Source organism: Spermophilus citellus, assembly GCF_964194105.1.
Source record: "Spermophilus citellus genome assembly, chromosome: 2".
Classification (NCBI taxonomy): Eukaryota; Metazoa; Chordata; class Mammalia; order Rodentia; family Sciuridae; genus Spermophilus; species Spermophilus citellus.
The window spans coordinates 194,955,006-194,977,173 of record NC_138183.1 but is presented as its reverse complement, the minus strand read 5'-3'; the positions used below and the strand labels follow the sequence as shown (position 1 = coordinate 194,977,173).

Genomic DNA, 22,168 nt, shown 5'->3' with positions numbered 1-22,168 from the left:
GTCCATTCTAAGATGGCTACTCATCCAACACGGATCCCACAGCCTGTAGGATTGACACAGGTCTCCTAACGTCCCACCATAGGGCTACAGACTATCTCCAGCCCTTGGCCCGAGAGGCCTGTTCCCCATCATGTAGGCTGCCCTTTGTCCAGCCCTTGCTCTATCAGAGATGTGGGAGCTGGGGTTCATGGGATCAGCCAGGAGGTCCCTCTTGCCTCTGTCAGACAACAGCCCTGCTAAAACAGACCTACCTTGGCAATGCACTTGACCCATTCATGAACCAGCTCCGCACTCTCCAGCCCAAAAAGGTACAGACGTTCTCCCTCTGTGTATACCTCAAAGGTGTGCTCAAAGCTGAAAACACACAGGCCAGGACTCATGCACCTCACCCAGGCCCACCCCCCACCCAACACCTACCATTCTCCAGCAACCCCCACTGCCCTTACCATTGCTTTTCCCCTGGCCCCTTAAGAGGTGGTAGAAAAGCCTTGGCCTAGAGTCTCAGGAGCCTGGGTCAGCACTTGTACAGTTCCAGTTTACTGTATGGCCCTGGACAAGTCCTGCCCTTCTCTGGGCGATTTCCTTGTCTCCCCAGTTGGAGGTTGGACCACACAGCACCAATAGTGTGTGATTCTGGCCAGGGGTGCTCACCCATGAGTGTCAGGAGGGGGCACTGCCAGGCACACAATCTCACTGGCCCGAATCTCCCCGTTGGGTGTCACTGTGCGCTCATTCTCATAGTAGCTCAGGACCCCGTCACTAAGGACACACCAGCGTCGACTAAACTCTGGAAAGAAGTTGTACAGAGAAGGTATAAGGGATTCTCCCACATCATGTGGAAACCATCTCTATATGCTCCCTGGGTCCCTACTCCTACCTGCCCCATGTCCATCTCCCCATTCCATTTCCCTTTCTGCAGCCTTAACACCCCAGCCCAGTCTACACCTCATCTTCTCCCCCAGATCTCTACAGTATCCTCTTCATTGGTCTCCTGGACTCCCAGCAGCCTCCTCTGCTTAAAACCATTCCCCAGGACAGTCTGTGACATCAACCTGGCACTCAAGGAGCTGCCAGGTCTGACCTGCCCACCTCTCTGCCCACCTCCAGTATTTGTTACCTCCACCCATGGCCCAAATACCACAGGAAACCTTCTGTGCCCACCCTTTGCCCCACCCTTTTTTGCCAGAAGCTCCCATTACTCCAGATATTGCCTCTTCCTACATCTGAGGAGACCCACAAAATCCCATACAGGAAACAGAATAGGGAGTCCGGACCACGAAAGGTAATGGGAAGAACAGAAGAAGGTCAAGGCCATGAAGGCTTATACAGTTCACAGCAGTGAGCTTCACTATGGCTCAGAGCTTCCTGGCACCCAGGGCAAAAAGGATGACTCAGGCAGTTACATAAATGACATTATCAGACAGACAGAGGTAGACCAGGGCAGTGAGGTCGTGAACAACATAGAGTCCCAAAGAAATATTTTTGGATTTGGAGGGATTCATCCCAGGGGTGCTTCTTGGAGGAGGTGCTGAGGGATGCAGTGAGCAATGGTCTCTGTTCCCATAGCAAACTCTGTCATCTCATCTAGGAGGGCCCAACATTTGCCCTGGGTGACGATGTGTCCATGAGCCTGTCCCCAGGATGTGCTCCCTCCCGAAGTGCCAGCACTGCCTTTCCCTTCATTCTGTAGACATGTTCCAAATGCCACTGGGTAGGCACTGAGCACTTCCTAGGCACTGGGGTTCCATTGGTGCAGAGTATACAATGTACACTTTATTAAAAGACAAACCATTGTCAGATAAATGGTTCAAAGAAAAAGTCAGGTCAAGGGACAGATGGGATAAGGTGGTCAGGATGACATCTCTGTGGAAGATTTTTTTTTTTATATTTTAAAAAACTTTTCGTGGGGCTGGGGTTGTGGCTCATTGGTGGAGTCTTACATGTGCAAGACCCTAGGTTTGATCCTCAGCAACACATAAAAATAAATAAGTGAAATAAAGGTATTGTGTACAACTACAACTAAAAAATAAATATTAATTTTTTTTTTTTTTTTGTGGTACTGGTGATTGAACCCAGAACCTCATGCATGCTAGGCTACATCCCCAGTCCTTATCTTAAATTTTGAGACAGGGTCTCTCTAAGTTACCCAGACTGATCTCAAACTCGCAATCCTCCTGCATCAGCCTCCCATGTAGCTGGAATTATAGGAGTAAGCCACTATGCCCAGTTAGGACTAACATTTAAACTGAGATCCAAATGAAGTGACTATCATGCAGATGTTTGGAAAAAGCATTTAGGGCACAAGGAAACAGCAAAAGGAAAGGTCCTAGTGGAGGATAATCTGGCATGTCTGAAAAATTACAAGGCCAAGAGAGATGGCCCAGGGGAGAGAGTCTTCAAGGTAAGGGGCTGGGACAGTTGACTGTGGGATGAGGTAAGGACTGGGGTTATATTCAGGATTGAGGAGTAAATGGAAGGCTGAGATCAGAAAAGGATGCAGCTTCAAGTTAGTCGTCTAACCTTCTACCATCCACAGGTTCCAAATACCAGATGCCCAGCATGGAACCACACCTAGAGGCTGAGTCTGGGCTTCTCTAGTGGAAAGGAAACTCTGGCAGTGACCTGCTCTGCACTGCCCTATCACACCCCCAATTAGCCCATCTTTTAAGCACCTACTATGTACCAGAGACATACCCAGGGAGCCTTCCAGGTGACTCTGCTAGTCCATTTGGCACCCTCATGGGTCCACCAGACTGTCTAGCTCTGGCTTCCCTGGCCCTGCAGCCATGCCAGAATGTCATGGCCAGGGTGGGGGGTGGTATAGCACCCACCTTCCCGGGCACGACGATCCTGAAGCAGCTTGCCAGCAGAAGCAGTCTTGTAGAGGAAGCCGCTGTGGCTCACGGTTGGCAGGACAACTGAGTAGTGCTTTTCCAGGGGTTTCATCGAGTCCAGTCGAGGGACCTCTTTGGAGCAGGGGAAAGAATGGCTGGTCATGATGGCCATCCAGGAGGGTGGCTTCTTGTATTGGGCACCCAGGCTCACATTCAAGTCCCAGCTCAGCCCCCCAGCTTCCTGAGCAGCACTTCCAGGCTCCTAGTCATACCTCCTAGGTTCCATACAAGCTATTTCCCCACCACTGCCCACCTGTGGGAGCTCCACTCATTCCCAAAACTTAGCTCCAGGACCATCCTCCTAGGAAGCCTGCCTGACCCCCAGCCCCCCTCACACTCCCAATTGGAGGTACAAGGCCAGGCACGCTAGAATGAGGGGGGCTTTGGGCCAACTCAATAACAATCCCTGGAGACAGGTTTGTCCCAGACAGCATGAAGCCCAGCAAAGCAGCCTGGCTCCAGCCTTGCTCCCAGTGGTCAGCTATGCAAGTGAGGGGGGAGTGTCCTACAACCCTCCAGACCAAGCCAGCTGGGTGGTCTCCTATGCCTCCTGGACACCTGGGCTCTCTCCAACCCGGCATACCCCACCCGCCCATGGCCCAGAGCCCAGAACCCCAGCCACTGAGCTCCACCCTCAGTCCTGGGATGTGGCTCCAGAGGCTAGGCCTGGGCCATGACCAGCGCCATTCACCCCCTCCTCACCCACCCCAGGAGTAGGAGCCAAATGGGACCCAACCCAGGTCTGTGACTGGGCTCCACCCAAACAGAGCAGTGGACAGGGCTGCCATGTCCACTGCAGGTCACACACACAGAAATGCAATACTGCCTCTACACAGCAGCAGACACACATTGCATGTGCAAACCTCAAAGCCCTCAACACCCCTCCCCGCCACAGGGAAACAGACCCAGAGCAGCTCTGGAGCGTGCATGCCCTGACACACAGATGCCACCCTGCAGGACCCACCCTGCAAGTTAGGAAGGGGCACACAAATACATAACAGTCACAGAGACACAAATGAACACATATATGAATCACAAGTGTACACAAATCCAAACACACCCCGCATCGCACACTGCTGCCCCAGGGTGCCTCGAGGACCTGTGACAGCAGTTTCAGAGTAGCCTATAAATCAAGCCTCTGGTCCTTGTTGGACCTTCACCCCACAAATCCCTCCAAAGGGCCAGTCCCTATCAGCAGGAGGATCTAACAAGGGGAACAGTCCCACCAGCCACTCACCCGTGTTCTGGTTGTTCCGAAGGAACTCCATCTGCAGTGTTTGCCCGGCCTGCTCGGCGAGAGCCAGGGGCGTGGGGGCCTGCGGGTCCCCTGAGAAGCAGCTGACCCCAGCCCCACAGCCCAGAAGTGCCTGGGTCTCTGCCAGATCTGTGGTGGTGACTGCAGCACACAGGGCCTGGGAGAAGGAAGGGAGGGTGAGCTCAAGCAGAGAGTGAGTGGAGATGGGGTAGAGGAGAGGAGAGGAGAGGAAAAGAAGAAAGAGGAAGGAATCACCCAGGTCTGGGGTGGCTCCAGATAGAAAGACTCCTCAGACTGAAAGAACAGAGGGAAGACAGAGAATAACAGAAAAGACAAGGGGAGGGAGGGCGGCCACAGGTCACCTAGCAGCGGCCTCACCCCGATGGCAGCCCTGGGACACAGCTGTCGGTCAGCCTTTGGAGGAGGATCTCAAGCTCCCTCTGCCTTATGGAGGGGCAGAGGGGGACTTTGTAGCTAAGTCCTCCCACATTTGAATTCCTCTCCGCCTGCCTGACCTTCCCAACCAATGGGATCTACCGCCCTCCTGGCTTGCAGGCCAGACTGGGCTGGGCTGGGGGCAGGACGCCTGGGTCCCTGGGAGGTGGAGGCCTGGCTCCCACTGGGCTTCTAGAGCTAGACTGAGCATGCTGGGATGGGGCCGGTTGGGGGAGGGACTGAGGGCTGACCAGAGGTCACCAATGGCATCCCCCTGCCTTGAGCAAGCTGCCTCCCACCCAGGCTGAGCCAGATCAAGACAGAAGACTTGGCTCCCAGCCTGTCAGGGCCTGGGGCCCATATGGGGCCTCATCTTGAATAGGGTGTGGATAGGGGTGGGTCGGCGCAGTCCAGCTGTTTTTCATGAGCCTGACAGGAAATAGCATCCCCATCAAGTTCACTCCTTTTGGCAGGATTCAGAGGGAACAGGACGGGGTGCGGGAAACAGAGGAATCCAGAGGGAGGCAGACAGATGGTAGGAACATGGTACAGGCCCAAGGCCTAGCTCCTCCTACGTTGCCCTAATGTTTCCTTAGGTCCTTCTTCCCTCTGAGCCTCAGTTTCCCCACTTACCAACTCATTGTTCTGAGCTGGAAGAAAAGATGGGTTGAGATAGAGAAATGGAGTAGCAAGAAGACAAGGGATAGTTGCAAGGGGTCCTGACAAAGCAGGGACAAAGGGATGAGCTCAAGGGCCCAAGAGGTACAGTGCCCTGACCTTGTCCAGCTCCTCCTGGTTGCCAAAGAGTGGGTGGTAGCGGCGGTATTTGCCCTCCCTGTACTTGGCCTCCAGGTGGTGCCGCCGGGCAACGGGGCTGCTGCTGGGCTGCAGGGCCTCGCTGGGGGGCACATTGGCTGCCCAGAAGCGGTTCCCAGCACCATTGCCCAGCTGTAAGAAGAGCTGCAGGTACGGGAAAGAGGTCAGAGGGGGTGACCGATGGGGGAGGGGGTGGGTTTCCCTGAGGTTGTGGCCTTGGAGAGCTAGGACACTCCCCCATTCCCCAGTGGGGAAAGAGAGGAGTGGCCTGGCTTGCTGGGAGATGTGAGTGCCCCCATCTAAGTCATGGGCGCTAAGCCAGTTCCTCGGCTCAGCACAGGACAAGAGGCAGACAGTCTGACAGGTGAACGCCCCAGGCCTGGTGCTTGGTCCCTGGGGACCCTGTCATTGCCCCACCCAGCCCCACATCTGGAACTCTGCATTCCTGAGTCTGTCCTGGGTGGGGGTGTTGTCAAACCTGTCAGCCAATGGGATAGGCAGGGGTTTTGGAAACATCTCCTGTCTTGACATTCCTGTCTGGGTGCGGGTGGCGGCGGGGGGGGGGGGGGGGGTGCAAATTCTAGGAGAGTACAGGGGTCCAGGAGCTAGTTCATTCTTTTCTGTGCTCAACATTCATTCCACAGCAATTTCCTTGGTTTTCCACCTCCCCTTTCTCAGGTCCTATGTGGGGTGCTGGAGTCACAGTAGAGTAAAAGCAGAAATAGGCCCTACCACTACAGACTTGCTTTGTGGCTTTAACAAGTTATTTTTCTCCCTGAGCCTTAGCGTCCTCAACTGTATACTGGGTATTTAATCCTAACTCACAGGATTGTTTTGAAAGTCAAGTTAATTAACAACGGCAAAGTCCTTATGTACCACACACACAGTGAGGACAGAGCAAATGGATGTGACGCCCAGATTGCTCTGAAATCCCCAGCTTGGCTGATGCTGTCAGCCATGCCCTATGAGGTAGGTCCCTGGGACTAGCCTCCTGCTCCATGTTCTCCACTGCAACTACCACACATCTGGGTACCAGGGAACTTCAAGTACGCTGAAACACATGTTTACATCTGTGTGTACCCCAAAGCCTGCCTCCTCATATCCATTGGTGTGGATGAGTTCAGATAAAGTGAAGGGGAAGAGGCTCTGAGGGGATGTCTGAGGTGGAGGAGAAGGCCCAGGTCAGCCAGGAGGTGGGATGGAGAGGGGCAGGGCTGTGTGGTCAGTATGGATTTGCTGGGTAATCTCAAGCCCACTACAGCCACATCTGTACAATGGGATGACAGTTGAACTAGATCAGGGCTCAGCAAATCCTCCAAAAAGGCCAAATAATAAATAGCTTTGTGTTTTACAGGCTTATACAGTCTCTGTTACATCTTCCTTTTTTTTATAACCCTTGAAAACTGTAAACACATTCTTAGCTCACTGGCTAGTTTGCTGACTTTGCCAAAAGTCAGTTTTTCTAAGATCCCCACCCACTACATTATCACAAAGGTCTCCCTAGCTCCAAGGTGCTGGGGTCAGTGAGATGGGGACAGGAGTTGGGAGACCCAGAGAGCAGCTGAGGGGGGCAAATCTTAAGTATTGGTGGCAAGCAGGGGCTTTGCCCACCTCGATGAGTGTTTCTGTCCACACCTTCCTGTCCATCTTCAGGCTCCGCACCTTGGAGACTGCAGCGCCCAGGCCCCGGTGCTCCCCTGTAAACAGAGGGCCAGACTCCGGTCACACGGGCCCTCCCCTTCATGTGAGTACCACCTACCCCCAGCAGGCCCCAGGGCCCGGGTCTGAGGCTCTACCTGAGGCATAACTCTGGAGCCTGATCATGCACCCCTGCTCCCCACATCACAGCACTGTGCCTTGCAACTCTCGCCAGACCTCCTCCTGCTCTCCATCCTGGACCCTGCAGTCGTCCCCCAACTGGTCTCCAATCTCAGTTTCTAGCCACCAGTCAGAGTCTGATCCACAAATCTGACCAGGTCCCAGTGCCTCACACATCCTCTCACCTGGACTCTTGCTGCCACCCCCATCCCACCATCCCGCCACCACCCTGCCTCCCTAGACTCCCACTGGGCTGGTTCTGTCAGGCCACTTTCCACTCAGCCCTGCAGTGAAATGGCTTTAAAAGGCATATACCTCTTTACAACCTCCAGTGGTCCCTGGGACCAATCTAAATTCCCCACACTTCCTCCAGCCCCATGTTTCTGCCTGGACTCCCATCCCCATCCCCCAAGGCCACTCCTTCCTGTCCTTCAGATCTCTACTGACACATCACCTACTCCGGGAGGGATTCCTGGACAACAGCACATTCTCTCTAGCACTCCCAGCACTTCTCTTGGTTTTTGTGTTTTCTGCCTCCCTGCTAGAATGTCAGCAGCCTGCAGGCTGCCCGAGTCCTGCCTGCCCTTTTCAGGGTTCCTTCCTCACTGCCCAGAACAAAGCCTGGCATACGATAAGCACCAGTTAACCTTGGCAGAATGAAAGGAGGGGCTGTAGGGAATGAAGCCTTGCTCAACTACAGGTAACAACGGGGACCCCTAGAACAGGGAGGGGAGTTGGGGCGGCTCTGGCCTTGGCCTGCCTCCCTTGGAACACCTATGTTGTCCTCTCCAGTCAGCCTCACGACTCCACGAGCTGATGCCCTTCTCATGTTCCCCAACTGGGTCATCACTTTCCTGTACCCCAACCTCATGGCCCCAGACCCCTGAACCTTTGCCTTAGAAGTCCCACAGGCCTTGGGGTTCTTCCCCGAGCTCAGTGCTTTCCCCAGGCCTGTCCCTCCCCATGGATCCCCACTTCAGAGGATCCCCACTTGCAGTCAACCAAAGCCACCACCTGGGCACTGACAGCTCCCATGAGGGTTCAATGTCTGGCACAGCATCTGGCACAGGGAAACCCCTTAATAAATTCAGTGGGGTGAATGCATCCAGGCTCCACCCTCTCATTCTCACCCTCCTCACTGAGACTTTTACAACACAGATCTTAAACAACCCTGAGTACTCATCCCTTGCCCAGGCCAGACCTCCCACTGCTCTCTATCCTGGACCCTGCAGTAGTCCTCCGACTGGTCTCCAATCTCAGCTTCTAGCCACCAGTCAGAGTTTGATCCACAAATCTGACAGGTCCCTGGGTCTCCTGCCTCCTAGCCCCTCTGGACAAACAGCAGCTCTTCCCACCCACCTGGCTGACCTCCCCCTAGTCTTCCAATGTCACAGGGATACCAGACCCAACTGGCCTGGGCTTAAATCCAGACTCACTTAATTGCTGGGTGATCTTCTTATATATATAAATAAATATTTTTTAGTTTTTATGGACCTTTATCTTATTTATTTACATGCGGTGTGAGAATCGAACCCAGTGCCTCACACTTGCTAGGCAAGCACTCTACCACTGAGCCACAACTCCAGTCCCTAGGGGTGATCTTGAACAAACCATTTTCCTTATCTGTGCCTCAATGTACTCACCCATGTTGTGAAAATGGAACCCCTGCCATGCTGTGTAAGGACTTAAGGTTAAACCTGGTGAGAAGGGCTTAGCGGGAAAGAGCAACTTTATGAACAGTGACTCCAGTCCCTTCTGTAGCACAGGCAACCTGCTGTCCCAACTCACCAGCCCTGACCCCGTATGCCTGGAGCCCCTCACACGCACACACCTGCACAGCGCTTGCAGATGACGACGCAGAGGTTGATGGAGGCCCAGTCGGGCTGTGCAGCCCCACAGTCAGCACAGAACCTGTTGGGGGCTGCGGCCCAGATGCGCTCAGTCACTTCCGAGGTGGACAGAGCCTCAGCAATGGCTCCCTGCATGGCCTCCAGCCACTGCTCTTTCTCTAGCTCTGACTCGGCCGAGAAGCTGGGAACACAGGAGTAAGAGGACTGCTGGGAAAGGGCCCAGAGGGACTTGGGGCAGCAGGAAGGAGCACAGCATCAGGGCGGGGAGGGGTGCAGAACAAGGCTTTAGGAGTTCCTGAAAAAGAGAGGCCTTCTGAGTCTGGTGAGGAAGGCAGGCATGGACAAAGGAAAGGACACTGAATCTGAGGTATAGATGGAGCGGGGGGACTCTGCCCAGGCCAGGGAGGTGGAAAGAAATGATGCATGAACTAAGACCTGATAGATGAGCAGGGCTGAGCTAGGTGAACGGTGGTGGAAGGGCATTCTAGACAGAGGGGACAGCATGTGCAGAGGGGCAGGGCAACACATGGGCACTCCAGGACCACATGGGCCTGTGCTAGGCAGAGGAGGTCAAGGCGTACCCCCAGCACAGCCGAGCATCTATAGTGGTTTGAAGTGGGAGTAAGGGAAGGGTACAGATATGTCTCTAAAAGACCCCTATGCCATCCGCATCTTTAACCGCCTTCCTATTCCAGTCCCATGAGTCCAAAGACATTGACCCAATATACACAGATACCTAGAGCCCTGTCATACCATTTCCTGCTCTTCACGTAGAAAGTCCTAGATGGACAATAAATGGATGAGTGTCCCCCACCCCAAAAAGACCCCCCTGGCTCTTTCCCTGCTGCCACCACCACCTCCAAGCCACACGTATATTCAAGATTCTGCACCACATATGCACCTACCACCATGCTGAGAAAGGCGTTACTGATAGAGAGGTAATGGATGTTAGCACCACTTTACAAGAGGGGCTGAAGACTCCCCTTATCCACAAAAGCCTGTCACTGGAATTCCCAAAGCTTCCAAAGCCTAGCAAGTTCCAAGTCCATCTTTGTGTGCCTACACCCAACCGTGAGCACCCTGTATTTCAGGTGGGGGAAGCCCTTTGTGCTGAACATCCATCCAATCAACCTAATTAAGGTTGATGAGGAGAGTGAGTGGCCTCTGTAAAACAGAAATAAAGGGGAAACCCCATCACATGGGTGGTTGCAGTTGTGTGCTAATTAAGAATTCTGGGGCTGGGGCTCAGCGGTAGAGCGCTTGCCTAGCACATGTGAGATCCTGGGTTCGATCCCCAGCATCACATAAAAGTTAAAAAAAAAAAAAAAGGTATTGTGTCCAACTACAACTGAAAAATGAATATTTAAAAAAAAAAAGAATTCTGGACTGCCGGTGAAGTGATACACACCTGTAATCCAGCTACTAAGGAGGCTGGGGCAGGAGGATCACAAGCTCAAGGCCAGCCTCAGCAACTGAGCAAGACCCTGTCTTGAAGTAAAATTTTAAAAAGGGCTGAGGATAAGGCTCAGTGGTAGAGTGCTTGTCTAGTATGTGCTAGGCCCGGGGTTCAATCCCTAGTGCCACCAAAAAAAGAAGAAGGAAAAGAATTACAGCAAAAATCTCAGGCCAAGATGTCATTAGTACTTCAAATGTAAGAAATGAACAAATAAAAACTTGGCTTTCAACGAAACGGCTAACACTCTGTGGTCACAGTGAACAGAGCAAAGTGGCACAGGCAGCCACAGAGTGAAGAGGTAGGGGTCTGGGGTCAGAGGGCCAGTCAGGCCCAGGCCAAGAGGGTAAGGGCAAAGGAACAGGAACAGATAGAGGTGGGGCAAGACAGGGGCGGTGGCAGATTTGCACAGTGGTAAGGAGACGCAGGGATTCTCAGGGGTAGAGATGGAGCCCTGGGAGGATCAGGGGACCCTACGAAAGGAGATGTCCACAGAGCTGTCAGACACACAGGCCTAGAACTGGAGAGCCAGCTGGGCTAAGGGCAAAGATGGTGGCAGTGAGAACGGTGATACAGAGTGGTTCCCACAGTGTTGGAGTCCTCAGTCTCTAGGAAACAGGGGCACAGACAAGGCAGTGGACTCCCAGGTCACACAACTAATCAGAGGTGGGCCCATGGCTGGGACCCAGGCACAGCATGGTGCCTCAGAAGTGGCAGCTGAAAGTCTGGAAGTGGTAAGGCTGCTCAGGGAGAGAACAGAGGATAGACGCAGACACTGAAGGAAAGCTGGAGAACAAGGAGGAGCATCCAGAACATACCCTCAAGACAAAATGAGGAACCTTTGAGTGGAGGGAACATTCATGACAGCAAAAGCACTATCAAGAGAGCAGGGCTGGACTGGGGAGTAGCTGAGGGAAGAGGGCTTGCCTCGCACACACAGGCTCTGGATTGATCCCCAGCACCAATGGGGGGTGGGGGGAAGCAGGGCAGCCAGAGGGCAGCAGGGGGGAGTGGAGTGGGGGAGCAGCTGGCTGGTGAAGCAAGCTGGTAGGGGTGACCTGTGAGCTGTGCGGTAGGCATGGGGTACGGGGGACCAGTGGGAAGCAGAGTGCAGTGAGGCGTCCACTTAGAAAGGAGAGACCCGAGCAGCTCAGCAAGAAAAAGCAAAGGACCTGCACAGGTGGGGCAGGGCTGGGTGGGAAGAAAACCATCCTAGCAGGGGCAGCTCCACATACATGAAGAGAACACTAAAGGCGAGGATGCAGGCGAGCCTGGGGGGGCAGGCACACCTGAAGATGCGGTAGGGCGTGGTGAGGTCAAAGCTGCGCCGATCCAAGTCCTTCACGTTTCCCACACTCATGTCGATGAAGGTGATGCCGATGCCCAGGTGGTATTCCTGGCCGGAGAGGGAGGGATGAGGGTGAGGCCTCGGTGGACTAGAAAGTGCCCAGGAAAAAGATAAGGGAGGACTCAGGGATCGAAGCATGGGGAAATGGCCTGCGCTCAGGGTCCAGAGCAACGAGGAGCAGGTGCCAGAGCCAGGAGGTGACAGGAGGGCAGTGCTCAGGGAGCAGGCAAGGGATGGGCTGAGATCCAGAGGCAGAAGGAGGGGAGGCAAAGTCCTGGGCTCAGTGCCGGGAAGGTGGAGCTGAAAGTACAGGGCTCGGAGACGGGCAGGGAACAGGAAGAAGGACCAGGGTGGCAGACATGGGGCAGGGGGAGCCTCAGTGGCCTGACCCAACCTTCTCACCTCCAGATTCTTATAGAGCTGCACTTTGTCACCGACCACGGTCACATATAGCTTATTTTTAAAGCCACGCAACTCCAGGCTGCCAGCATGCTCTGGCTGCTCTGAGCCTCGAACTCCCAACAGATAAGCACTGGCCAGCCGGGCCCGAGCACGCTGCTCAGCCACTGCCTGCTGCAGGGCCTGCATCCACTCCTGCCGCTCCACTAGGCAGAGAAGAAGGGATAAGTCTGAGCTCAGCCTGGCAGGGAGCCCCAGGGTCTCCTAGCCCTAGGCTCCTTGGGAAACACCTCTGCCAGAAGTCCACCCAGACTGCCGCTTCTTCCTCTGCCTGACTTCTCTGACTCAAACAAGCTCAGGCCCCTGTCCCAGCTTGGGCCACTTAGGCTGGGTAAGTCACTTCACCTGTCTGAGCCTGTTTCCCCTGCATACGGGAATATGTGGTTCTGAGAGTCAAGGAGTGTGGGGGGCCAGTCAGAGCAGCCCCTTCTTTCCCTCCCTCCCTAGGTGTGAGGTGGGGGAGCAGATGTCTCTTCCTCCTCCTTATCTGACCAAACTTCCAGCTTCCTCTCCCCGCTCCACACATGCAACCCCTCCCACTCCCCACCATCACTCTCTGCCCGGAAAGCAAAGGTCCGGTTGTTAGTGATCACTTCAAACTTCTGGTCCCCAATGGCAGTCACACGGGAGATGCAGGCCACAGAGATGAAGCGCTTAGAGTAGGCATCCTGGGGAAGAGACAAGAGCTATATTTCATGGGGGCGGTGGGGACCTCCCTTGCTTCCCTCAGCCTCAGCTGAACCGAAGGCTGCAGAGGTCTCCGGCAGTGATCAGGGATCGCCCCGTGCTGACCCCAAACACTGCCCGTGGGCCAGGAGGACACAGTTCAAAGAGTCAGACCACACTGTTAATGAGGACTCAGACTCCACCTGGATCCAACATCAAAGTTTAGCCCAGGCCCAGCCTGAGCAGGGATCAAGTCAGGACTGATCTAAGTAAGCCTCACCTTGTTACTGTCAAAATATCGCAGGTGATCAGCATCCAATTTCACCCATCGCTTCTGATAGATATAAGATCTGGAGAGAAGAGGCAGAAGGACCACAGATCAAAGGACTAGACGTCACGGGAGAGGTTCCAGCATTACCCTAGCCCCACCACCCCAGCAGTCATATACAAAGTTAGGATCAGCCAGGTACAAGGGAGGAAGGATCTCAAGTAGTCACTGAGAGGAAGATGGGCATTCCCTATAGCAAGAGTGACTGAAGTCAGACTCAAAATAGGACTTCTTAAGAACAATAAAACATAGTGATATGGATAATCAGTGGTTAGGGCAAGTCGGAAGGAGTCTCCCTCAAATAATCTTGGAGTCCACTGATCTCTGGAACCATGACACCAGTGTCTTGGAGCACGCCCACCCCATGTGGACACCAGCAGGACCCAAGAGGCCTCACTCACCCCTGTGGTGGGTTCTTGTCCAGCCAGCCGGCCTTGATGACTGGTGTAATGGGGCCGGAGGCCCCAGGCAGCTCCTCCATGGGTTGTGGTGGGAGCTCAGGGGTCAGGCTGGGCAAGGGTGAGATCAGGCCACTGGTGTGCCATCCACCACTAGGAAAAGAGGAGGGACGGAGAGCAGTGGATAGAGACTCCCTCAGGGTGGGGGCTGGGGAGATGGGAGGGCGGGGCTGGGGAGATGGGAGGGCGGGGCTGGGCTTTGAAAAGGAGGATGGCTGGGAGGGGGAACTACCAGAGGAGTAGACACTCACTTGGGGACACCCTCGTAGGCGTGGTCATCCTCATCCTCCTCGTCCCCGGACAGTTCCTCCCCCTCACTCAGCAGACTGGCCACGCGCACGGCCCGTGGGACTTGGCGTGGTGGGGGCTCCTCCTACCCCCCAGGCCCACTCAGCATCAGGCTTCCCTTCAAGCCCCAGATCACAGCCCCGGGGGTTGCCACGTGCACCTCTGTCCACTCCATCCCTTCCCTACACAACTCAGCATTTTTACTTCTGCTTCTTCCACCCCCACCCCTGCCAGCTAAGACCATGCTGGGACCCAGGCTCACAAGGACCAGAGACCCAGTGGCACACAGAGATCTAGGACAGGGACAAAGACAGAAAGCTAAGAAAGAGAAAGACTCAGGACGAGGGAGAGAAGACAAGCTCTGAGAGAGGGTGGCATGGGAACACAGAAAGTAAAATAGACAGAGGGACAGCTGCTCCAAGACAGATACAGAGGGAGGGGGCAGTCCACACATATATAGATACAGTTGAAGCCTGGAGCAGAAGCCCCAGAGCAGAGCCCAGACCCCTGGTTCAAGGTTCTGGGGTTGCACTGGACTCTACCCCTGCATGGCAAGACAAAGAAATGGGAAAGGGAACTCCCTTGGGGAACAGCAGCCCACTCTCCGGTGGTCCCCAGGTCTAGGAGGCAGCTGGGCGGCCCTCCCTCCACACTAACAGCAGGCAACCCAACCTGCCCGCTGTCCTGCCCACCTTCTTGGTCATCACGCTGGCCGGGGCCCTAGGCCCCTCCTCTGGGATTTCATCATAGTCAGAGTCATCTGGTGAGAAAGAGGTGGGGGAGACCCTGCAGCAAATGGCTTGGCCATACCTCTCGAGACTTGGCAGCTTGGCTTCAAAAAGCCCACCTCCATACCACAGCTCCCACCCCCACCCTAGCCTGGCTTTCAAAAAAGGCACGGGGACAGGAAGTGCTATTTATATCAAAGAAGAGGCAGGGCCACCACAGGGAGGTCTGACCAGGCAGCAAGCTTGGAGGTCGGAGAAGGGACGGCCCCCAAAAGGCTACAAAGGCAACAAGAATTAAGGAAAGTAGACCACCCCACAGCCGCAAGCCGGCTCCATGGGAGCACTCCCTACCCTGAAGCCAAGGCTCACTCAGGCTGTGTCCCGCCCATAGTGGTCAGGAGATCAGGCAGGCGCACCGGCTCCATTTTATTTATTTAGTTTTTTTACATTTTTGGTACAGGGATTGAACTCAGGGGCACTTAACCACTGAGTCACTTCCCCATCCCTTCTTATAGTTTAGTTAGAGACAGGGTCTCGCTAAGTTGCTCAGGGCCTCACTAAGTTGCTGAGGCTGGCTTTCAACTTGTAATCCTCCTACCTCAGCCTCCCAGACTGCTGGGATTATAGGCATGCACCACCACGCCTGGCAAGCAGTCTCCATTTTGCAGATAAAAATGATACTCGGGGAGACCCATGACCTGCTCAGGCAGCACAGTGGGCTGGTGGCAGGCAGGCAGCAAGGTAAGCGTCACCCTCGCATGCTCTCCAGGGCTAATCCCAGGTAACTTGCCAGGAGCCCCATCTGGCTGCAGTACCCACCAAACTCCGGTGGCTGGCGGGGAGGCTTTGGAGGGATCTCTGGGGGGCAGGGAGGCCCCTGGGGGACGGTGGATGCAGGCTCCTCTGGCTCTGGCTGTGGATGGGATGACAGTGGTGGCAACAATTCCTCCTTGGAGGGAAGGCTGGGAAGAGAACAGATGCTCAGTGTCACTAAGCAACAGAGGCAGGACTCACCTGGCTGCCGCACACCCACACCCTACAGACGCCCCCCTCGGGAGCTCCTCACACAGCCCCTCACCTTACTTTCCTGACAGAGACCCTTCCCGGCACAAAGTCTAAGGGAAGCAAGCGCCCTCCTCAACCTGAATGAGCTCGTCACCTATCCCCAATATTCCAGAATTTAGCCACTGGGTGTCCACTCTGGAGGAAGGATAGAGACTAGAATGGAGGTCAGAGAAGGTTTCCTGGGGGAGGTGATGCTGAATCTGCACTTTTAAGGGTAGGAAGGCATTTGTTGGCAAAGAAATGGGACAGAAATGAAATGGACATTGAGGCTGAAGGCACAAACCAGAGTCTCCAAAACCACCTCCTGAGCCCCTGAACTGTGGGTCTCTGGACTAAGGCTACCTTCCCTCTTGTCCAGACTTCAATACTACTCCTGGGTACCCTCAGACCCCTCAACTCACCTCGCCCCAATATACTCATCTCTCATGACACCACTTCTTCATCTCCACTATCGCTCTCCTCCCCCAACTCTCCAGGGACAGGTTCAGGGCCCCCTGGGCTCTCACACCACCTGTTTCTGTCTGGTCTTTGTCATCAAAGGCAAGGTCTGAACATCGCCTCAGTCTCTTTAGCTCCTGTGTGTTCTGGGACAAGTGCCGCGCCTCTCTGAACCTCAGTTTCCTCTTCTATAAAATGGGACTATTTGCACTGGGAGGGTGGTGGGGGATTAACAGACAAGATATGACACAGGACAGTACACAGGATGTTCAGGCAACACCAGCTGGAACAAGTGCAGAGCCCTGGAGGCCAGGTCCCACCACCTGCCTCTGCCAGTGTCCTACAGGGGCCAACAAAGAGCAGCAGAGTGGGCAGCTTCCCTTGGTTATTTTTGGTCTGGTCTGTTCCCATATTCCTGGCAATGACCAACAGTGTGTTAAAAGCAAGGAGGACTAGGAGGGCAGGACTGGGTCAACATGGGGCTGTTGTACGCCCTTCTTCAGCTCTAGATCAAGTCCTCCTCTGAAAGTCTGCCCTGAGCCCTCCCGTCTGCTCCCCTAGTCCCTATGTTTCCCTCCATTATGAACTTCATACAAAATTATTCCAAAAGATACTTCAAAGTCCCTTGTGACGGTTACTGTGCTAGTGTCTAAGCAGATCTGAACCCCTAGCTCCAACCCGCGTTTCTTAGGACACGTAACTACTTCCGAATTGTAGTGCATAACCAAAGGGAATGTGCCCACCCGCTCCTTTGCAGTCTGACCTTCAGCTGGCTTCCAGTCCTCTCCCTCTGGACACTCTGCCTGGTGGCCTGGCAGCCTTGTTACTAGGCAGCACTGCACTGGCACGCTGGCCTGCATTGGGAACTGTCAGTAGACTCTGAATCTGGGAGATAAGCCAGAGCTTGAGCTTCCCCCACTGGGGTGACTTATAACGAGGTACATCCCAGGCAGGGCCTAAAGCCACGCATGTGTGGTTGCCCTCTTGGTACAAGAGGTTTCTAAACCAGGCTTGGCTCCCTGCGAGCCACATGTCCACTCTGATTCCTCAGCCCCTCCCTCTGAGCTGTCACCTGGAGGACCATGGAGAACGTGCAGATGTTGCATGTATGCCACGGGGACCCCATAGCAGAGGAAGACCTGCAGCTGCTGGTGGCAAGCTGCTCTGGACCCTGTCTGCCTCTCTGAGAACCTGATATCGAGGGGGCTGTGGCGGTCTCAATGGGGCTGTGGTGGTCTCAAGAGCTTGAACGTTTAGCTGAAAACCCTCTGGTGGGCACAGTACCATTTGACCCATTCTCCCCCATTTGACCCTTAGGTCCCTTTAGAGCAGGGGTAGCATCTGACTCAATATTCCCACTATCCAGGGCAGGGAGGGCCTGGCTGAGTTGGTGGCAAGAGCACGTTGGACTGGGGGGTGGGAGGAAAGGTAGTCTATGGGCAGGTGGGTAAATTGGTCATTAGGGTTGAAAGAGAAGCAAATGAAGTATGAATGATGACCAAAGAACCAAATGACTGAGTGCCCACAGGCCCAAGAACATGCCCCAGCTGGTCAGAACAATGTCCTTGGAGACTGCTTGACAAGCAAGTCCATCAATCACTCTGCTGCTTCCCAAATGCCAAGAGCACCAAGCAAGGCTGAAGGGGTGTAGCTCCCAACACCTGCCCAGGTCTAAGGGCTGATGGGAAGAGGGGGGCAACAGGGCCAGGCTGCCCACTGCTCCTCACTGTTGGTATCCAGGTGGCATCAGCCCCTTCACTCTGGTTCCCAGTCCGTCCCCATCCCTGTCCTGACTGTCTGGTCTGCCACACTGAGACCTCTGCCTCCACCCCACCTTCTGTTCTCGTATCCTCAGAATTGAGCGGAGATTTATAAACAAATGACTATCTAGATTAATTAATTCTTATTAATAAACGATGTGTGACTATGTATGTGTGTTCCCAGCCACCTTCTAAGTACTTTACATGGATTTATTCATTTACTTTTTTCAAGGGCTCTATAATTTAAGGCTTGTTATCCTACTTTACAGATGAGAAAACTGAGGTGCAGAAATTTTAATTTGTCCTTGGGCCTACAGCTGGATTTGAACCCATCCCAGCACTACAGCCTGGCAAATGAGGCCTGAGAAGTATAAGGACTTCTCGGAGGCCTGTCTCCTCACAATAGCCACCTAGGCTGAGGGTCTAGCCAGCTCTAGAGCTGACACTCTATCCAAATGGAACAAAATCACAACTCTGATGGCTGCCCAGTGACCAAGGCAAGAAGGGAGAAGAGAACACAGGCAAAGGGCTCCTCTCCCAGCAGGAAGGGAACTATGTCCCAGGAAGGGGGACAAAAGGGCTTCTAGTAAATCTCCATGCCCTATTCTAGCCACCTCCTCCAGGAAACCTCCTGGCTGACCCCTGCCTGCCTAGCACAGGGTATCAGGGCCCTGCTGAGTCAGGCCTGGACCCAGGAAAGAAGAAGTGGTGTCCGGAAGGCAGAGCATGTAGGAAAACCCCAGGGAAGGGCAGTGTCCCTCTACCAAGAATGGGGCCCATGGAGTGCCCTTGCCCGTCTCGAAGGGCTTGCACCCCAGAAGCAGTCGCCAGCCCAGATGAGGTCCAGCTGGGGTGCTGCTCACTGGCCTCTGCCCCATTCCAGGGCACAAATGCACGATCCCACCTCCAGGCCATTGCTCACTATTTCCTCCTGCTCTTGCCCTCTTCCCCACATCGTCACCCATGGAAGCCTACCTGCACCTCCAGGCAGTCCCCAGGATGCCCCAGTGGAGCTCCTCCCCAGCCTCCCTGATGCCACTGGCTTCCCTGCTCCTTCAGTCCTTCCACTTCTCACCAAGAGACAGGTGATGCCTACGCCCACAGCACAACAGGGCACCCTGAGCAGGGTTGATCCACCCCAGACTGGGCCTGCAGTCCAACAAGTCTGACTTATGGGATTAGGGAAAATACGCAGCAGACCTTACACCCAGGAGCAGGGGAACATGAAGGTCCCAAATTAGAAAAAAAGAGCAGAGTGAGTGTTTCATTAATCACAAAAAACAGAAATAATGACAGTTAAAAGTGGCATTGTTAATAACCATGTCAAGACAGTAGGCACAAATAGGGCCTGTCCCAGGCAAAATGAGATGTGTGGTCACTCTAATTAAGAGACAGAGCTTAGCTTGGCATGGTGACACATACCTATAATCCCTGAGGCTTGGGAGGCTGAGGAAGGAGGATCGGGAGTACAAAGCCAGCCTCAGCAGTAGTGAGGCACTAAGGAACTCAGTGAGACTTCTAAATAAAATACAAAATAGGACTGGGGTTATGGCTCAGTGGTTGAGTGCCCTTAAGCTCAATCCCCAGTAACACCCCCCCGCCCCCAAAAAAGAGAAATAGGGCTTTGGGCTGGGATTATAGCTCAGTGGCTCATGCCTATAATCCCAGCAGCTGGCCTCACACATGTGAGGCACTGGGTTGGATCCTCAGCACCACATAAAAATAAATAAAATGAAGGTATTTTGTCCATCTATAATAAAAATAAATAAAAGAAACAGGGGCTTGGTGCCAGGCAGATGTGGGTTTGAATCTCACCTCAACCATCATCAGTCTCTGACCCTAAGCTACTCCCTTCACCTCTTAGCCTGTTTCCCCTCTGACCCGCCTCCGTGCTTATGGATACCTCAATAAGGGAGCACCATGCATCACCTGCACAGCTTTCTCACCTGGCTGTGGGTGAAGGAGACTCAGTCTTACAGGCTAGGCCAGAAGCAGCTGTCCAGCCTCCTCCTCCTCTAACTGCCTCTGACTCCCCTTCAGATTTTTCTTTTTTGGGGGGGTGGGAGTATTCCAGGGATTGAACTCAGGGGCATTCAACCACTGAGCCGCATTCCCAGCCCTATTTTGTATTTTATTTAGAGACAGGGTCTCACTGAGTTGTTTAGTACCTCACTTTTGTGGAGGCTGGCTTTAAACTTATGATCCTCCTGCCTCAGCCTCCCAAGCTGCTGGAATTATAGGCATGTGCCACAGCACTTGGCCCCTTCAGATTTTTCAATCTCCACTGATCTCTTGCCAGAGGAACCAGGTCTCACCTTGAGGGCAGGTAGGCTTCAGAGAGGGGTAGCCTGAATATCTTGCTGGCCTTGGACTTACTGGCCAGTTACATTCCAGGACTCCTTGACTGAGCTGCATTCTATAAACACATCTTTTTTTAAAAAAAAATATTAATTTTTTTAGTTGTAGTTGGACACAATACCTTTATTCCATTCATTTATTTTTATGTGGTGCTGAGGATTGAACCCAGGGCCCTGGGTATGCTAGGCGAGTGCTCTACCGCTGAGCCACAATCCCAGCCCATATAAACACATCTTTGCATGCACTGTTTCTTCACTTGGAACACCCTTTCCTGTCTGGCCAAATCCCTACTCTTCCTTCAAAAGGCACACAGCACACATTCTTCCCTTCCACTGTGGGCCTCCCCTCATACTTCAGGCCAGTGCAGGGCCTCCTTGGGGGCTCCCCCAGTCACCATGCTTCCTATCACACAACATGTCTGTCTGTGCTGCTCGCTGAAATGACCTCAGCGGACCAAATACTCTGTCTATACTCCAGCCTGGAAGCAGGAACTTGTCCCTAAGATACCACATGGGCCTTGAAAGAACCCAGGCCAATCCCAGCCCCCTAGACTCTCACCAGCAGAGCTGCAAGGTGAGGCCAGGCCCAGAGATCTGGGGACATCTGTGTCTTTCCCTGGTCTCCCCTACCCATGGGGACAAACTTTCCCAGTTGCCCACTTCCTCATTCGTGCCCTGGCCTCCTCAGCAGCCCAAGCTTTAATCCTATGCCTCTTGCTCTGTCCTTCCGGGCATGGTGACACATGCCTGTAATCCCTGCTCCATAAGCCAAGCCCTCTAGCACTCCCGCAGCACTCACTTCTGCTCAGGCTGCAGCATACAAAGCCCCTCCTGGAGTCTCCCTTGCCAGAATGGACATCTGCAGCCTGCCTCTCCTAGGGCCAATCCTCTCCCTGCCTCCAGCATCCAACAAAGGGGGCTTAGTGAATGTGTACTGAATGACCACTGCCCTGCCCACATCCCAGTCACAGAAAGGTCAGCCCACTAAGCGCCAGAGCCCAACGTACAGCCAAGGCACTTCTCTTGAGGACAAGCCTACTACTTGCTATGCATAGTGTGCCAGGTTTCTGCTGGGGGCTTTTTACATTTAATGATCAGAAATCATCACCTCTGTGGTGCTCAGAACATGCCTCTTCCCTCCTCTAAGTGCACAGGCCTGCTGGGGCCTCAGTGGCACTCCCACTGCCAGGCCTATGTGGAGCTCCCACAAGCCAGCCCTGCTGCTGTGGACAGGAGGCAGCAGAGGCCTATTGCCATGGCAGCTCTGTGTACTTCTCTGGCCTGGCCCTGTGCTGGCTCCTGAGGGCAGGAAGGGGAGGAAGTTCAGCCCCCAGGGAACTCACAGACTATAGCTCACAGAACTCCACCACCATCCCAGCTGCCCAGGTTAGAGGCTACTCTATGTCCCCAGTGACCAGAGAGCTGCTGAGTTCATTAGGGATCCACAGTCGTGGGGGCAGCACTCCACAGGCACCCACCACACTAGAGCCCTGGACAGGAGAGGGTGGAAATACACAAACAATGTGCCAGCCCTCTGCACACCTCCCTACCATACTGGACTGGAGGTGGGGGTTCAGAAAAATGCAACCTTGAGGGGAACAGTAAGTTAAGGCAACCTAAGTCTCCCCAAGGGAATTGCCAGAGGGGTGCTGAGAGCTAGGAGTGGACACCAGAACTGAGGAGGTGGGCACCAGGGCCCTACAGAGCAGAGACCCCATAGGGGAACAGTGAGGCAGAGTCTGAGAAAGGCCC

General features: G+C 54.1%; 1 protein-coding gene across 6 annotated transcripts in view; it reads right to left on the bottom strand.

The window, feature by feature from the left end:
* ARAP1 (ArfGAP with RhoGAP domain, ankyrin repeat and PH domain 1) overlaps window positions 1-22,168 on the bottom strand; it is a 65,805-nt gene that overhangs the window by 13,189 nt on the left and 30,448 nt on the right. For 3 of the 6 annotated variants that reach the window (XM_081282324.1, XM_081282326.1, XM_081282325.1), the window contains exons 4-19: window positions 19,482-19,577; window positions 15,616-15,758; window positions 14,761-14,828; window positions 14,032-14,153; window positions 13,724-13,873; window positions 13,275-13,344; window positions 12,876-12,996; window positions 12,272-12,474; window positions 11,811-11,917; window positions 9,050-9,249; window positions 7,012-7,097; window positions 5,362-5,544; window positions 4,132-4,306; window positions 2,832-2,966; window positions 652-787; window positions 252-354 (exon numbers count right to left, since the gene is read on the bottom strand). In XM_081282324.1, coding sequence (XP_081138450.1) covers window positions 252-354; window positions 652-787; window positions 2,832-2,966; window positions 4,132-4,306; window positions 5,362-5,544; window positions 7,012-7,097; window positions 9,050-9,249; window positions 11,811-11,917; window positions 12,272-12,474; window positions 12,876-12,996; window positions 13,275-13,344; window positions 13,724-13,873; window positions 14,032-14,153; window positions 14,761-14,828; window positions 15,616-15,758; window positions 19,482-19,577 — 2,098 coding nt within the window. Of the gene's footprint in view, window positions 1-251; window positions 355-651; window positions 788-2,831; window positions 2,967-4,131; window positions 4,307-4,527; window positions 4,619-5,361; window positions 5,545-7,011; window positions 7,098-9,049; window positions 9,250-11,810; window positions 11,918-12,271; window positions 12,475-12,875; window positions 12,997-13,274; window positions 13,345-13,723; window positions 13,874-14,031; window positions 14,154-14,760; window positions 14,829-15,615; window positions 15,759-19,481; window positions 19,578-22,168 lie in introns of those variants that run through there. The other 3 variants (XM_081282327.1, XM_081282328.1, XM_081282329.1) reach the window with 2 other exon arrangements.